Here is an 18,267-nt window from a genome sequence, read left to right on the forward strand (position 1 = left end):
CCTGTCGGACAATGCCACGGCTGTGGCCTATGTCAACCGCCAGGGAGGTACCAAGAGCGCCCCTCTAGCCAAGGAGGCCATGAATCTATGCCAGTGGGCGGAAGCGAACCTGGAACAGCTGTCAGCGGCCCACATTGCCGGAGTCATGAATGTCAAGGCGGACTTTCTCAGTCGCCATACCTTGGAGCCCGGAGAGTGGCAGCTATCTGCTCAGGCGTTCTTGGACATCACGAAGCGCTGGGGCCAGCCGAGCCTAGATCTGATGGCGTCATCGGCCAATTGCCAAGTGCCGCGCTTTTTCAGCAGAGGACGGGACCCTCGATCCCTGGGAGTAGATGCTCTTCTCCAACAGTGGCCGACACAAGAGCTTCTCTATGTGTTCCCGCCCTGGCCCATGTTGGGCAGGGTGCTAGACCGGGTGGCAAAGCATCCGGGCCGGATAATCCTGGTGGGTCCGGATTGGCCCAGACGTCCCTGGTATGCGGACTTGATCAGGCTCTCAGTCGACGATCCTCTGCGGCTGCCAGTGGAGCAGGGCCTGTTACATCAGGTCCCGTGGTGATGGAGGATCCCTCCCCCTTTGGTCTTACGGCCTGGCTATTGAGCGGCAGCGTCTGAGGAAGAAGGGCTTCTCAGACAAGGTCATCGCCACTATGCTGAGAGCGAGGAAGCGCTCTACTTCTACGGCTTACGCCAGGGTTTGGCGTACCTTTGCAGCGTGGTGTGAAGCGGGCTCACTTTCTCCCTTCACTGCTCCAATTTCTTCAGTGTTGGCGTTCCTGCAAGAAGGTCTGGAGAAAGGCCTGTCGCTCAGTTCCCTTAAAGTCCAGGTAGCGGCTCTGGCTTGCTTCAGGGGCCGCCTGAAGGGTGCTTCCCTGGCTTCGCAGCCAGATGTGGTGCGCTTTCTCAAGGGAGTTAATCACCTGCGCCCTCCTCTGCACTCAGTGGTGCCTGCGTGGAATCTCAACCTGGTACTAAGAGCCTTGCAGAAGCCACCTTTTGAACCCTTGTCGAGGGCATCTCTGAAAGACCTGATGTTGAAAGCAGTCTTTTTGGTGGCTATCACTTCAGCCAGAAGAGTTTCCGAGCTCCAGGCACTCTCATGTCGAGAGCCTTTTCTGCAGTTCACTGAGGCAGGAGTGACTATTCGCACAGTGCCTTCCTTCCTGCCCAAGATTGTTTCTCGCTTCCATGTGAATCAGCAGCTCTGTCTCCCTTCCTTTCGTAGGGAGGACTACCCAAAGGAATTCTCTGCTCTCAAATATCTGGATGTGAGACGAGTTATCATCAGATACTTGGAAGTGACCAATGATTTCCGGAAATCGGATCATCTGTTTGTCTTGTTTGCAGGTCCTCGTAAGGGTCTGCAGGCTGCTAAGCCTACAATGGCAAGATGGGTCAAGGAAGCCATTGCAGCGGCTTATGTGGCCGCGGGGAAGGTGCCGCCTATCCAGCTGAAGGCTCACTCCACTAGAGCTCAGGCGGCCTCGATGGCAGAGGCCGGGTCCGTCTCCTTGGCAGAGATATGCAAGGCGGCAACTTGGGCATCGGCCCATACATTCTCCAAGCATTACCGCTTGACTGTGGCTGCTCGGGCGGAGGCCCGGTTTGGAGCTTCAGTGTTGAGGTCAGGGATTTCAATGTCCCGCCCTGGGTGAGTACTGCTTCGGTACATCCCACCAGTCTATGGATTGATCAGCATGATGATATGGAAGGTAAAATTATGTATCATACCTGATAATTTTCTTTCCATTAATCATAGCTGATCAATCCATAGCCCCTCCCAGATATCTGTACTGTTTATATTCTGGTTGAATTTTAGGTTCAAGTTTAGTCTTCAGTTACTTCAGGAGGACTTCGTGTTCAAGTTTTTTCACTTGGATTCTTCAAGAGTTGAGACGAGTTTGTGTTGCAGTGAGCTGCTGCATTCCTCTCCCCTCCGTTTTACGGGGCTGGATTGAGACTTAAATTCTGCCGGCGCTCCCTCCCGCTTCGTGCGGCTGTAGGGCAGCTTTGTACCCTTCCCGCTTCGGCGGTGGTAGGGTCAGTCAGCTCCTCCCGCGGTTGCGGTTGCAGGATAAGCCAGATCCCCCCGCATCGGCGGGGTGGTGTCCCTCCCCCGCTCCGCGGGGATGAGCTGGACGGATTCCCCTCCCCCACTTGTGTGGGGATGAGCTGGGTTAATTCCCCTCCCCCACTTGTGTGGGGATGAGCTGGGTTAATTCCCCTCCCCCGTTTCGGCGGTGGTGAGCTGGACAGAGTGTCCCTTTGTGGGTGTAATTCTCTAAGTGCTGAGTCCTGCGGATGGAGCTTTGATATCGACATACTGAGGAGTTTCCGGCAGCACATGACCACATATAGGGAGGCAAAAGTTTGCTCTCTATCTCCACCTGCTGGTAGATGGACACAACCTACCAGTCTATGGATTGATCAGCTATGATTAATGGAAAGAAAATTATCAGGTATGATACATAATTTTACCTTCTATACCCAATATCCTGAATGAATGAGCAGTTAAAATCCTGAGAAGGACAACCACCACTTATTTGATTCTAGTTGAGACTGTATCTGAGATTTTAGTTGATACAACTAGAATCTCAGATACAATCTCAACTAGAATCAAGTAAAGTGGTTGTTGTGGAACCACTGTGGTTGGTGTCCTCCTCGAGGTTGCCGCTGCTCCTTCTTTCCTTCTATTTACTTGTGGTGGTACTTCATCTGATGGAGTCCATTATGGACACTGCCCAGTGTTCTGGAATCTTCAGAAGCCTTTGACATCCCCATAGCATCATGCATGGAGTGCCTTCCTGCCTGACTTGATTGTGCAGCAGTCCCCAGCAGTCTGTTGTTTTCCATGGAGCAGAACAGACGTGTTTGTTTTTGGCTTTCCTCAGCGCAGTTCCTTTTTTTTTCCTTGTGTCTTCCCTACTGCGATTTTTTTTTTTTCTTTTCTCCTCTGTAGGTATCGTCTAACACAAATGAGAAACCTAATTGCTATCTAGTTACACACAATGCTGCACTTTAAGTAACCACTATCCACTCTTAAATACTATTCAAAAAAAGCTTTATTTAAACACTATGATAGTGCTATTATACAAAATTATAAATTCCTTTATAAAACCCAATATTCTCCCCACTGTTGGTTCGTAAGTTTTGGCAGCCCTTCGAATTACGTGCTGCAAGAAGAGACTGTTCATCATTTACGGGCAGTTTGTAAAGTTGAGCACATCTCTGGACCTTGAATGAACTTTCTTTTGAAAGTATTGGTGCTGTGGATTAACGTTTGTATAACATCAGTTCAAGCCCTGAAGACCTGACGGCTGATTTGCAGCAGGGTTTTCTCTGTAATTGCTTGAGATATGATTGTATGTTGAGTTGATGGTTGCAGATTTCTTGCATATATTTACATGCTGGAGCAGTAATTATCCAGAACTGTGTGCTGTGTGATTGTGTGTGAATGTGATATGCATGGTATTTGGGAACAGTGGGGAGAATATTAAAAGGGATTTATATTTTGTATAATAGCACTATCATAGTGTTTAAAGCTTTTTTTGAATAGTATTTAAGAGTGGATAGTGGTTACTTAAAGTGCAGCTCTGTAGGTATGTGGGATCTTATTTCTATTCTTCTCCTTTCTCCTTAATGAGCGTCTCCTCGGTTTCACCTGCCCTTTTAAGTTTTCTTTCTTTTATTGTGACTCCTCTGGCCCCCTTAGGCCTGAGCTCCAATTTGGGGTTTTGGTTTGTTATGAATAAAGAAAAATAAAGAAAAAAACCCATTGAGCTGTTTGATTTTGCTGTGCCTGTTTTGGCCATGACGATCCTTAGAACTCCAGTGGTTTTAAGAAGCGTTCTCATTGTGGCATTGTCATGGCTGTGACTGACCCTCACAACTGATGCTTGCCATGCCTTGTACCAGACCATAATGCCTGTAATTGTAAACTCTGTCCTAAAATGCAGAAAAGTACTCTTAAGAGTTGATACGCAGGAGTCTTTTTGGTGCTTCTAAGTCTGGTCCGTCGGCATTGAAAGCATCAGTCCTCATGGCTGTCGGAGCTGCATTGGACACTGGGGACCTGCTGGCACAGAGCTGGTCTCTGCCTGCCTTGACTGTAGATGTTGATAGGGCCCTGTATGGGCCAGGCACCATTGGATCCAACACCAAGGATACAAGGATTCAACATTGTCCTCATCTACACCAAGGGACCCTGATGTCATGCATCGAATGGAGGAAGAGAAGTACCAACATCAAGCCTTTTTGAAGCATGGTGCCAGAGGCTTCGGTACACTGGCATCACCAGTACCCGAGAAACTTTGGCACAGAGGTGTGCTCCCCCTCTGTGCAGTCGGTCCCAGTCTCCTTGAAGCCGGAACCAGCCTTTTGATTCGGTTCTATTTCTTTGCAGACTGTTCCCAAACTGACATTGGCCCTACCTTTACTGATGCCTACTCCTGAAAAGTGGCTTCAGGCCCTGTTACAGGAGGAGTTGGAGCAGATCTTGGGTAGGTGCAACACTGATGCATTGATGGTGTGTGTGCGTTGACCATGGCATCGCCTCAGCTGATCCTGAAGACGCAAACTGTGCCTATTACCCGTTCGTTGATTCTGGTGCCTTGCTGCATGTCAGTGTTGCTGCTGGTGCTGGAAGATGCGGTTCTCCTCTCCAGCCGATTGGGAGAGGAAGCTCCACTGGAGTCCAGGAGGGGACCTGACCCTTGGCTGGAAATGCATGTGACTTCCCACCTGGATGATTGGTTGGTTAAGAGCCCATCCAAGGAGGGTGCTAAGGAATAAATGTGGAGAACTATTTGGGTGCTGAAGCTACTAGGGTTTGTTAGAAACTACCCAAAGACCCATCTTCTTCTAGTACAGCAATTGACATTCATAGGAGCCCTTCTAGGCATGGTTTGTGCTTGAGCCTTTCTGCCACCTGCCAGAGTCAATGCCTTAATCACATCGCACAATAGGGATGGCAGAGCCAGCAGGTTACAACTTAATAGATGTTGAGGTTGTTAGGCCACATGGCCTCCTTGGTGCATGTCACGCAAGTGACATGTCTCCCTTTGAAAGAGGCCCAATGTACCCTAGCTTCCCAGAGGTGTTGGGCCTCAAGGTCTTTAAAGGCTTTCAGAGATTGGTTGGTGCACCAAATTATCCTCATTCAAACAGTCGGGTTGTGATGTACTTTGTCAACAAACAGGGAGGCACAGGATTGTACCTCTTGTGTCAGGAAGCAGTCTGGATGTGGTACTCGGCCTCTAGTCTTGGAATGGTACTCAGAGCCACATACCTGGTGGGGAAAGACAATAGCCTGGCAACCGCATGAGTGGTTTCTCAGCATAATCATTGTTGGGGAGATCTTCCAAGAGTGGGGCACCCTCTTGGTTGATCGCTAGAAGAACATAAGAATAGCCATACTGGATCAGACCAATGGTCCATCTAGCCCAATAGTGGCCAATCCAGGTCACAAGTACCTAGCAGAAACTCAAATATTAGCAACATTCCAATCTACCAATCCCAAGGCAAGCAATGGCCTCAACCTCATCTCAACAACATTCCTCAGTTCTGCTCCAGGCGAGATCACATGGCAGACTACCGTCGGTTGCCTTTCTCCTCAATTGGAGGGAGGCCGCCTGTACACATATCCTTCCTTACTTCTTGTGGGAAGACTCAAGCAGGCTAGGGAACCGTGATCCTTATTGCTCCTTACTGGCCAAGGCAGATATGGTTCTCTTTACTTCTGGAATTGTCCTCCAAAGATCCATGGAGACTGGAGTGAAGGGTCTCTTGTACACCCATCCTCCAATTCTTAGACCGCATGGCTTGGATGTTGGTAGTACTGTGGACTGTTTTACCAATTTGTTTTAGAGCTGTGCACTGCTTCCTTGCTTTGTTTCTACACTGCTGGCAGTTCCCTTAACATCGGAGCTGAGGAGGAGGAGTTTCTGGGCCCGAGCCTGCTGATGTCATCATCTCCCACACTTATTTCTTCTCAGTAAAACATGGGAGTTTGTGTGTTACTTTGAACTGAGAAAAGAAGCTTTGCTTTTTACCAACTTGTTCCAGTGCTGTGGACTGTCTTACCAATTCGTTTTAGAGCTATGCACTTCTTCCTTGCTTTGTTTCTATACGTCTGGCAGTTCCCTTTACATCGGAGCTAAGGGGGAGGAGTTTCAGGGTCAAAGCCTGCTGATATCTGTGATGGATTGGCTTGTTTGTATTTTTGCTGCTGGTGTTATTTATTGTGGTGTTTTGAGTATTCTCAGCTCAGGTTGCAGGGGATGGCATATTCCTGTGCTTACTGGCCCTAGCAGATGTTTTAGTAGATATAGAAATTTAATTGATTGCTCATCTCATATGCAAGGGAGTATCCCAAGTATTTATTTCTGGAGAGGTAATCAACATTCATCTCCTAGATGTGGTGGAACTGTTAGTTCTTGGAACTTAATTAATATTGCTACTATATATATTGAACCATCAACATTTACTCCATTTCCAATTTATTAAATAAATGCTAGATCAGCTTGGAAAAGAGACAGATGAGGGGAGATATGATTGAGGTCTACAAGATCCTGAGTGGTGTAGAATGAATAGAAGAAAATTGATATTTTTTTACTCGCTCCAAAAGTACGAAGACTAGGGGACACTCGAGAAAGTTACATGAAAATACTTTTAAAACAAAAAGGGGGAAATATTTTTTCACTCAACGAATAGTTAAGCTTTGGAACTCTTTGCCGGAGGATGCGGTAACCGCAATTAACGTATCTGGGTTTAAAAAAAGGTTTGAACAAGTTCCTGGAGAAAACATCTATAGTCTGCTATTGAGACAGACATGGGGAAGCAACTGCTTGCCCCAGGATTAGTAGCATGGAATGTTGCTGCTAATTGGGTTTCTGCCAGGTACTTGTGACCTGGCTTGGCCACTGTTTGGAAAACAGGATACTGGGCTAGATGGACCATTGGTCTGACCCAGTATGGCTACTCTTATGTTCTTATGTCTAATTAGTTTGCCCACCTAGGAAGCCCTCATCTAGATGTTAGTTTGAAAAAGGGACGGAGGAACTCTGAGTGTTTAATTAGAAAGGCTTAGATAAGCCTGTTATAAAGGCACTTCCATTACAGTACCTTAAGGTTAAGAAGCAAAAATTGTTTTATTTTAGTTTGGTCCTGTTGCTAGAAATAATAGAGTGTTAATTGGCTTAAAGAAGTGTGGACTATTAGGTTGTCACACCAGAGCCACGCCCCTGATATAAATTGTGGCCAGTAGGGAAAGTGTTGCTTTAGGAGCACCGTGGTCCTTAGGGTGAAGGGCCCATCATACTATTTCATGAGGTGTCAATCTTGTCTTCTTATTAGGTGTAATTTGTAATCTCATGAGAGCTAATGGCAAACTTTGAACTCAACTTAACCCTGTTTCCTGCTGTATTTTAGCAGTCTTTGTCTTCTATATTCTATTTGTTCTCTCCACTATTCCTGGACTCTGGAGGTAATAAAGGGTGTGGAACTGATGCTTTATACCCAAAGCTATCACTACCTGTTGCACTACCTGCATAATGAAAAGAATACCATTATTACTGGAGAGCCAAATAGGAACTCCCCAGGAAGGAATAAAATGCTGGATTAGCTTCTTGACCACTGTAACTGCATCAGCCTTGTGGCAAGGAAATGCTGTTAATAAACACACAATTACTAAACAATACTCAAATCCTTGACATTTGGGGAGCTGGATAAAACCCATCTGCAAATTCAGAAAAGGTCCTAATGGTACAGGCTTGTGTCCTTGCTCAAAGCCCACCTCTTCAATGTCGCCACTACACCTCTATTCAGGAAATCTTGACTGCCCCAACTTGACATTTCGTCCTTTAGATTGTAAGCTCCTTCGAGCAGGGACTGTCCTTCTTTGTTAAACTGTACAGCGCTGCGTAACCCTAGTAGCGCTCTAGAAATGTTAAGTAGTAGTAGTAGTAGTCTCAACATGTTTACCTACATTATGCTGTTTACAGACAAGGCAAGTAACATATATTTGCCTAATGCAATTTTGGCTAATTTGGGTTTACCAATCTTGGGGAAAATTATTAATCATTCCTCTTCTCTCATCGTGTACCTGACCATGGTGCACGGAGGCAACATGTGGGAGCAGGGCATCAGGGAGAACCACAGCTCATGTCATCAAATCTTCAAGCATACCTTTTATTTCTGTGTCATGAGTATCTTTGGTTTTTCTTTATATTTCTTATAAAGAGACAGATCATTATATATCCTTTCTAACTCTGCTCCAGCCTCTATAGATTGTCTGAGCCCGCTCTATTAAATTTTGCATCATGTTTTCTTTTGTGACACTGTCTAATTTGTTCCCTGTGTCTTGAAAAACAAATGGTTTTTTTTTCTCTTTGTGGTCCCTGAATCAAATGTTTTCAATTTTGAGAATGCATCAGGATTTCTGCCACTGTTCCCTTTTCTACATGACAAAAAAAGATCTACTATATGTGTTATCCTCTGTATGATAATCAGAGGGTGGAGCATTGGGAAGAAGTACCGGATACAAAGAAGTACATTTTTGTTTCAAAATAATCAGCTTTATTTTAAACTTCAGTCAATTTCCTTTCCATTTCACCTTTAACATCATCAACCCTTTTCTCCATTGTATTTTTCAAACTTGATAGAGCATGTGCTTTATCACGTTTTAAACATTCCTCATACTATTTAAAATACTGGGTCCACTGATATGGTTTAATCTTTTTATGTTCTAAAACTTCTCTTAAATTCACCTATATTTCATATCTAAAAGATCCATCTTGTGGTTACCACAAAGCAGCATTATTTCTAGTAAAACTGTTCCATTTATCCAAATACTTACATGATTCAACACCTTAATTAGTGCTCATGTAAGCCACTGGCCCTGAAAGTAAGATCTCAGACTTACTTTTCTGATTTCCCATAATTAATATGCTGAGTGGAATCTCAGAAAACTTGGGCAACTATTTACCTTGTCTGGGGATTTTTTTTTCTGACTCCAATCCTTTGAGTTCAGTTCTGGTTCTCTTTCTCCAGTTTGAGAACCGGTCAGAACGAGCCCCACTTGAACAAAAGTGTCCCTATATAATTTTTTGTTTCCTGCAAATGTCCTGTAAATCAAGAAACATAAGCAGCCCTATATGTTTATAGATATAGGATCTCTCTTTTATTCCCTAAAATTAAGTTTAAAACCAATGCTATTTGAACAAATAAAGAAGGGAAATACTAAAGAGAGCAATTCCATTTTATATATGCAATATTCTCTTCGCCCACAAGATGGCAGTGTTGATTAATATTACAAATTCTCCGACTTTTCAGCACAGAATGGTTGGGAAAAAAGGAAAGCTATTTATATACTTGTCTCACCAACAATTAGCTCTCGTAAAAACTTGCAGCCAAAATTTAAGAACAGGGTACTGATACATACATAAAAACATACAAACATATACCTCTGGAAAAAGGAAATTCAAAATGACCTTTCTTATCTATAACGACTTGTTCATTAAATCATGTATTTTACAGCAGGGAGCCAGCATTTACATTGAGAGAATGCCCCACTAGAGAAAATGAACAAAACAAAAACAAGGCTCTTACCTTATATGGCTACAGGATGAATCTCAATGCAAAGCCTTCTCCCAGCAGGAAAGGTAATGATCACCACAATGTACACCAAATTGAGGATTCTAGCTGCTTATAGCTGCTTAAAACAAATTGGTCAGTTAGTTTCCTTTATTCAGAGGAATTTTTGCCCTGGCAGAAGAAGGTACATAAGATCAAACACCAACAATTAGAAGTCTGGTTTCTTCCATGAGCTTCTTACCTGGCATAGGGAGTGTTCAAGTTTATGTAGACATAAAAAAGCTTACATCACAGGGTCAGCTAAAATTCAGTTCAATAGGTCGGCAAAACAACACAAGAAAAAAAAGACTTTGACTATTAGCTAAAAACTGATGGGTTTCAAGACACTAAATATGTCTTAGGTAATGTTTTGTCAACCATCGATAAGACATTAGTAATTGTTCTCTTTCTCTTATCTAACTCATTACTTATACAACATGTGAACTAGAAAGGAAACAGTTTTCCCTACCACCTTTCCTTGTGAAATTTACTCGTCTCCATAGGGCCCCTCAACTACAAATAAACAGCTCAGTTCACATGGATTTGTCCTTCCCCTAGGTTAGTGAAAAAGCTGAGAGCTGCAAGTTTGCCTGATATAACCTAAGAGCAATTTTTTAAATATTATTTCAAACTAGAGATATTAACCCTAAGTTTTCCAGTACCACAATTCCCTCCTCTTGTCATATGATCTCCTTTAGGGATCATTCAGACAACATTCATCAAGCTTTCCAGTTTCACACTAGTAGGCTTGCTGAAATAAGACTTTGAAGTGGGCTCTTTGGTTCTTCAAGTGACAGTGTACAGTGAATCGGCTTCAGCAGTATGCAACACAAGAAAGGTACCATAGCACCCAGGTGAAAGTGGAAATGGCCTACTTGGTGGATGGTATTTATGACAAGTTGTGGCCCTGCAGTATGTCTTTGGCTGTCACAGCACATTGGCAACTGTTGTTGCAGCATTGGGCAGCAGAAGCAGCGTCAGTCAAGTCTAGTTAAACTGCCTTTTTGGGGCAAGTGACTGTTTGGAGAAGATCTCAGGAGCATGGTGAAAGAACTGGGGGAAACTAAGTCACAATGGTTGCTGGAGGATAAACCAAAAGACTCGGGATCGTCTGTCTTCAAGGGGCTCTCGATCTTGATTTAGAGACGGCAGAAGTATCGGCCTGGTCATTAGCAATATGATCAGAAGTCCTGCTTTCAGGCATGCCAGTTTTCCTTTCATGCAAACAAGAAATCCTTCTCTCAATCAGCTAGAGATCCAATGCCTGCTGAGCTTCGCAATGATGCAAGGCTGGTGCACTTCTCTTCCTCCACTGGGAAGATGTCTTCAGGAGGTGTGGGCCAAAATCACATCAGACCAGTGGGTTCTGGATATTTTTACAGAAGATTACTAGTTGGAGTTCTTCCACCTGGTTGCTCTTCTCTTCTTGAAGTCTTCTTGTCAAAATGGAACCAAGGCAGTTCAGGCCACCATAGATTCCTTGCTGGCACTTCAGGCCATTGCGCCAGTTCCCCAGGCTGAACAGGGACAGCGCAGATATGCCATCTACTTCATTGTCCCAAAGAAAGAAGGCACTTTGTTGCTGTCTTAGATCTCAAAGGTTGTAAACCGCTGCCTCCAAATGTCCCACTTTTGCATGGAAATGCTAAGAGCAGTTATAGCCTTGGTTCAATCAGGAAATTTTCTCGCTGCTGTCTTATCTGAATGAGATGCACTTGTATATACCCATATGGCTGCCCCATCAGAGGTTTCTACGTTTTGCATTGCTGAGCCATGTGACGGGCCCCTTGGTGCCAATGGCACGCTCCACCTAATCTCACCTGGCACAAGTATGAAGAAGTCACTTTTATCAATGCTGAACATAAATTTTATTGCAGTGTTCCATAATAAAACACATTCTTCTCATGAACCGATGTTAGCTCTGCAGTATCCTACCCAAGGCATCCAACAATTCGCCCATGTGGGCCCCTTCCCCAGCTGCACCTTCAATCAACACAGTCCTTTAGCTTCTTATTGCCCCGGCAGTGCATTAATGTTACAACAAAACACAGGCACAGCTTTCTGGAGCTGTTTCACCTGGCAGTACTCAGGTCTCTCACACGGCTTCTTAAGGGTTTATACAGTCTGACAGCATCTTTATTTATTTTATTTATTTAAACAGTCTTATATCCCACAGTTATCCAAAAACAATTTTCGGTTCAATGTGGCTTACAGACATTGGAATCGAGGATTACAAATTAGTAGGGAGTTAAGGTGGGTTGGGACATTTGGTGTAGGTGAGTTCTTAGTGGCATATGAGATTAGTCGTAAGCTTTCTTGAAAAGATATGTTTTCAGTTCCTTTCTGAATTGGGGGTAATTGTTGATGCTTCTTATAGTTTGGGGGATTGAGTTCCACCATTTTGACCCTAGGTAGTTGAAGCCAGCTATGTAGATTGATTTGTAGAGGATGTTGCTACAGTTGGGTAGGTGTAATAATTAGTTGTTCCTAGTTCCTGGGTTTGTGTTTCTTGTTGATAAGTCAATTAGGTCTAGCATGTAGTTGGGAGCCATTCCAAACAGTGTGAAGATTAGTCTGTTTGTTTTAAAGAACAGTCTGGCTTTAATTGGTAGCCAGTGCAGCATTACAATTAGTGGTGTTAATCTTTTCGTATTTCGACTTTCTGTGTAATAGTATCGCTGCCTTAGCAATATTAGTCCCCACACTATCTTTCCACTCTTTGCAAACAAAAATTTAGCAACAGAAAAATATCCAGCTCTGGGGTCTTCTATCTCTGCCACCAGAGCTGGGGCAGCCACCTCCCTTGCAGTGTTCCAAGGACACTGCCCACCCCCAGCTACCACAAGAGAAAATTAGTACACTGTGGCTAGCCTTAAGCGCTGCCACCCCAAAACAATCCAGTATTATTTATGGACTTCTCAGTGCCTTTCAAGGTTAATATAAAAAGGGCTGATGTTCTGAGCGCAGAATCTCCCTTCTCTGCTCAGATTGCACACGTCCTAGTGTTTCTCCAGGCAGGTCTTCAGAAAGGATCAGTGTTGGGTTCTCTAAAAGTTCAGTTTGCGGCTTTGGATTGTTTCGGGGGTTGACTACAGAAGATGTCTTTCAACTCACCTGGATATCATGCGATTCTTGCAGGGAGCAGGATGCTTGTGGCCTCCCTTTCGTTTGCTGTGTCCAGAGTGGAACCTTAATTTAGTTCTTCAGGCTGTTCAGAAGCCTCTTTTTGAGCCATTTTGGAAGGCCTATTTGAAAGATCTCACACTAAAGACAGCATTCTTTATGGCTGTTGCATCAGCACATAGGGTTTTGGAGCTTCAGGCTCTCTCTTGTCGGGGTCCCTTTTTCTGCTTTTTGGAGGCAGGGGTCTCCCTGTGCACGGTTCCTTCCTTCGTCCGAAAGTGGTATCAAGTCAACACTAGCATAGCACTAGGAGTGAAATAAAGTGGGCTGGATGGACCTAATAGTTCTATATTCTATGGGTTGGCGATAATTGCATTTCAGCAAGTGAAGTTACATTCCATCAAACTAAATAGTAGTAGTTTAAAAATAAATTTAAGAAAGCATTTTTCAGTCAGTGAACATTTAAGCTGTTGTCAGAGTGGTCAAAGTTAGTAGAATAGCTGGGCTTCAAGGTTTGGACAAGTTCTCAAGGACAGTTCCATTAACAATTCTTAACTAGGCAGATTCCCACCTTTTATGTCTGGGGATGAACAACGGTGAAGGGATTATCCCATGAAGATATGCAGGATACTTCCAAGTAATTCAGTTGGCCACTGTCAGAGACAGTATAATGGGCTTAGACGTATCACTGGTCTGACTTAGGCCCAGATGCACAAAACTTTAACGACCTTTTAACGAGGAAATTTTAAACCGTAGCATGCATTAAAGGCCTTTATCCGACGACACTAGCAGCTAACGAAAACGGAATACAAACGAGTAACTACCATTGTAATGTGGACGATTCGGGATGCACTAACCATACCGACGATTGCACTGAATCATTTATCGGGATATATTTTACGTGTGGTCAGAGCTGTCCTTAAGGCCTGAGCTGTTAGACACGCCGCTACTCCCCGCTCCCCCCTGCAGCATACAAATCCAAGCTGGCATGTGCTGGGCAGACTTATACGGTCTGTGCCAGAGCCGGTGGTGGGAGGCGGGACTGGTAGTTGGGAGGTGGGAATGGTGCTGGGCAGACTTATACGGTCTGTGCCCTGAAAAGGACAGGTACAAATCAAGGTAAGGTATACACAAAAAATAGCGCATATGAGTTTATCTTGTTGGGCAGACTGGATGGACCATGCAGGTCTTTTTCTGCCGTCATCTACTATGTTACTATGTAAAAGTGAGATTAAATAAAAACGCTACTGCAGTACTTCCTAGGCTTCCCCCTGCATCCATAGAAAACTAAAAACTAAAATCGAAATAGGATTGGGAAAGGGCGCTCGTCAGGAGCGTCCTGTATGGACGGCCTTGCCCCTCTCCCCCCCCCCCCGCTGCTCCCCGCTTCCCACCGCTTCCCCCTGCACGAAAAATCAAAATTTTAGCAGCCCCGGTCCCCCTCCCTTCCTGTTCCTTTCTCTCTTCTCTGCCAAAGCTCCGCCTCCCGTCATCCTCCGCCCCCGCCACCCCCCCTGAGGTCGTCGCCGCCGCCGCTCCCCCCTCCACCGGGACCCCCCCCTCCGCATTACCGGGCCTGCGCAGCGCCTCTCACCTCTGTCTGAAGGCGCTGCACGGGCAGGAAGAAGATCTGTTTGTCGCCGAGTCTTTATGACGTCTCTCCTTCCCTGGCCTAGGCCCGCCCCCTTCTGACGTAAATAACTACGTAGGTTACTTATGTCAGACGGGGGCGGGCCCAGGTCAGGGAAGGAGAGACGTCATGAAGACTCGGCGACAAACAGATCTTCCTGCCCGTGCAGCGCCTTCATGCAGAGGTGAGAGGCACTGCGCGGGCCCGGTAATGCGGAGGGGGGTCCCGGTGGAGGGGGAGAGTGGCGGCGACGACCTCAGGGGGGGTGGCGGGGGCGGGGCGGGGCATGGGGGCAGAGGATGACAGGAGGCGGAGCTTTGGCAGAGAAGAGAGAAAGGAACAGGAAGGGAGGGGGACCGGGGCTGCTAAAATTTCGATTTTTCGTGCAGGGGGAAGCGGGGAGCAGCCGGGGGGGGGGGGGGCAAGGCCGTCATACAGGACGCTCCTGACAAGCGCCCTTGCCCCCTCCCGATCTATTTCGATTTTTGTTTTATTTTCTTTTAGTGCAGGGGGAAGCGGGGAGCCACGTGTTTGTGTTGTGGGTTTTTTTGTTTTGTTTTGACATTTGTGGCATGCGCAGAGCAGCCAGCATAATGCTTGGCTGCTCTGCGCATGCTTTAGGGGCCGATTACCGACGGGGATTACGAATGTTTAATTCATTGTACTTTTCAATACTGCACCGAACGTGTGCGACTTGTTTTTTTGTTGCATTCTACGTTTTTTAAAATTCGTTAGGACTTTTACGTTTTAGTTTTTTTTAATGTTTGATTGATGCATCTGGGCCTCAGTACAGTACTTTATGTGCTTTTCTTATGCAGATTGCAGCCCGAGAGCTCAGCATTTACTGTCACTTGGATCACAACTTCATGACGGCTAGTATACCGACCCACAGGCTATATGTACATGTACGCCGACTTGTAGCCAAAGGATACAAGGTTAGTGTGTATTTTGTCTCATTCTTTTAATTGCATTCTGTTCTGCTTAGTAGCTTTATGTAAAGATTGTATTATCCCTACATAAATGTAAGTGGTCATGCCTTACGTTTAAATCTTTCTATTTTATTTTCAAAAAACTTAAGAACAACGTTGTTGCAGGTCCAAAGAAACACCAAACAAACCAATATTATAATGCAACAGTAAACCCCATCCCAACCCTCCATCCTGAAATCCCAAGTATGCTAGTGGCAAGCACTATCAGAAGAGTTCTTAATGCATTCCTTTAAAACCTGCCTTTCCCCTCCCTCTCTCAAATCGTGACACCAAGATCGCATTATCAATAGTTCTTGAGAGCCAAAAGCACTGAAGCTGAGACCCTCATAGTCACATAAGACGTTGTATTGCTCCATGGTGCGACCGCACCTTGAGTATTGTGTTCAATTCTGGTTGCCGCATCTCAAGAAAGATATAGTAGAATTGGAAAAGGTGCAGCGAAGGGCGACTAAAATGGTAGCGGGGATGGGACGACTTCCCTATGAAGAAAGATTAAGGAGGTTAGGGCTATTCAGCTTGGAGAAGAGACGGCTGAGGTGAGACATGATAGAGGTATATAAAATAATGAGTGGAGTGGAACAAGTGGATGTGAAGCATCTGTTCACGCTTTCCAAAAATACTAGGACTAGGGGGCATACGATGAAACTACAGTGTAGTAAATTTAAAACAAATCGGAGAAAATTTTTCTTTACCCAACGTATAATTAAACTCTGGAATTCGTTGCCGGAGAAAGTTGTGAAGGCGGTTAGCTTAGCAGAGTTTAAAAAGGGGTTGGACGGTTTCCTAAAGGACAAGTCCATAAACCACTACTAAATGGACTTGGGAAAAATCCACAATTCCGGGAATAACATATATAGAATGTTTGTACGTTGGGAAGCTTGCCAGGTGCCCTTGGCCTGGATTGGCCGCTGTCGTGGACAGGATGCTGGGCTTGATGGACCCTTGGTCTTTTCCCAGTGTGGCATTACTTATGTACTTATGTACTTAAACACTATAATTTAGAAGGGACCTGGATTTTTATAGTTCCCTCTATAATATGTGCACAGTGATCAGTAGAACAGTTTATTTATTTATTTAGTTGCATTTGTATCCCACATTTTCCCACCTATTTGCGGGCTCAGTGTGGCTTACAATACATTGTAAATAATGGAAATACAGTTTGTTACATTACGATTATGGTTACATTGTGAATAGTTAAGGAAGACAGAGTTATATCGGTCACTTTGGGGCGTAGAAACTATAGGATATGTCGTTGGGGAATTACTACGGTGGTCGAATAGTAGCAAGAGAGTGATGGGTAGAGAGTTTTTATCTGTGGGTAGATTGTTGAGTGGGAGAGAGTACGGGGAAGTGGAGTACGTGAGGTAATGTCTTGAGGCATTATTATGATGTATATTACATAGTCTTCTCCTCCCAACCCCCTTCCCCCTCCCCCAACCTACAGAACCAGGCCACAGAACATACTCGCATAACATTATACATTATCTCCCGATTGAATTAACCACCAAACTTCTCGCTCTCAGGGATAAAGATTAAATATGTTTCCAAACTTGTAAAAATTGTTTTTTCTTTCTGTTAGAATATTTGACACTCTGACTTTCCAGTAGAATTAATGCATGCACTGTATTTTTCTGTTCCCAAAAGGAAGGGGCTGAACTCTCTATCCATGATCCCAATATACATTTTAAAGCAATCACTCTTACATTCTTGGTCCAGCCTTATGATTGTATAAATTATTGCTGTTGATTGATCATCGTTAACACTTGCGATTAATGTGATAATGTTAACGTTAATTAAAATTAACACTAACGTGAGCGGTGATGGGAACACATCCGCTCCTTCCCTCCTTGGGCTTACATGAAGGATACCTTGGTGATCTAGGGGAGTGTTTCCCAAGTCTGATCCTGGAGTACCCCATGCCAGTAAGGTTTTCAGGATAGCCACAATGAATATGCATGAAAGGGATTTACATATAATGGAGGCAGAGTATGCAAATTGTTCATGCATATTCATTAATGACTTGTAGTGGGACGGATGGGTAGATGTGTTGGACAGAATGACATTAGGTGCTTAATTTTAGTCCCGTTTTTTTTTTCTTTTCACTTTTTGCCGTTTTATGTACTTAGTTGTTTCTAGGCAATGTTGTATCCAGTTGGAAGGATGACCTCTTAAATCCAGTGGGTACTAAAGAAATGTTCAAGAAGTGGGAACATGTTCATTGGTTAGCCTTGGCTGTCTTCAAATGTTAATTTTGATGGAAGATGTTTATTTACCATCTCTTGGGAGCTCATGGTTGCTTTACGTTGCAGGTTGGAGTTGTAAAACAGATGGAGACCACAGCACTGAAGGCTGTTGGAGAAAACAAAGGCTCATTATTTACTCGACAACTGACTGCTCTCTACACCAAATCCACACTTATTGGAGAAGATATCCTTAATGTAACATCCAGCTTTTCATTTAGCAGTAGCTCATGTACTTCACAACTGTAGAACAGAGAGAGGCTAAATAGTTTGTTTATAACTTGATGACACGCTCCACCAAAGTTCAAAGCAAGTTAACATGTATAAAGGGGGCCTTTTACAAAGCTGCGCTAACGTTTTTAGCTAGTGGTAAAAAATCAGCTGGCAGTAAATGCTGAGACGTCCATTTCTAGGATATGTTGCTTATCCTAGAAATGGCTTATGGACATTTCATTTAGAAAATTATCCAAATTGTTTTTTAAAGGTTATTCCATCAGGATTAAAGGAAAAAATACAAAAATGTATGGCTAAAATTTAATAGACTAAATTAAAAAATGACATTCAATTAAATTAAGAAGTGACATTCCATTTTCATGCAAAAACTTGTGTAAATATTTAAAAGCAAAAATTACACAACTATGAAAAATTAGCC

General features: G+C 44.3%; 1 protein-coding gene across 1 annotated transcript in view; it reads left to right on the top strand.

Annotated features, from left to right (window-relative positions):
• The window catches only part of MSH3 (mutS homolog 3), a 484,945-nt gene that overhangs the window by 23,513 nt on the left and 443,165 nt on the right, over positions 1-18,267 (top strand). Inside the window, exons 5-6 of the mRNA XM_030193332.1 lie at positions 15,205-15,321; positions 17,685-17,802. Coding sequence (XP_030049192.1) covers positions 15,205-15,321; positions 17,685-17,802 — 235 coding nt within the window. The remainder of the gene's footprint in view (positions 1-15,204; positions 15,322-17,684; positions 17,803-18,267) is intronic.

Source organism: Microcaecilia unicolor, chromosome 2 (genome assembly GCF_901765095.1).
Source record: "Microcaecilia unicolor chromosome 2, aMicUni1.1, whole genome shotgun sequence".
In the NCBI taxonomy this organism is placed as follows: domain Eukaryota; kingdom Metazoa; phylum Chordata; class Amphibia; order Gymnophiona; family Siphonopidae; genus Microcaecilia; species Microcaecilia unicolor.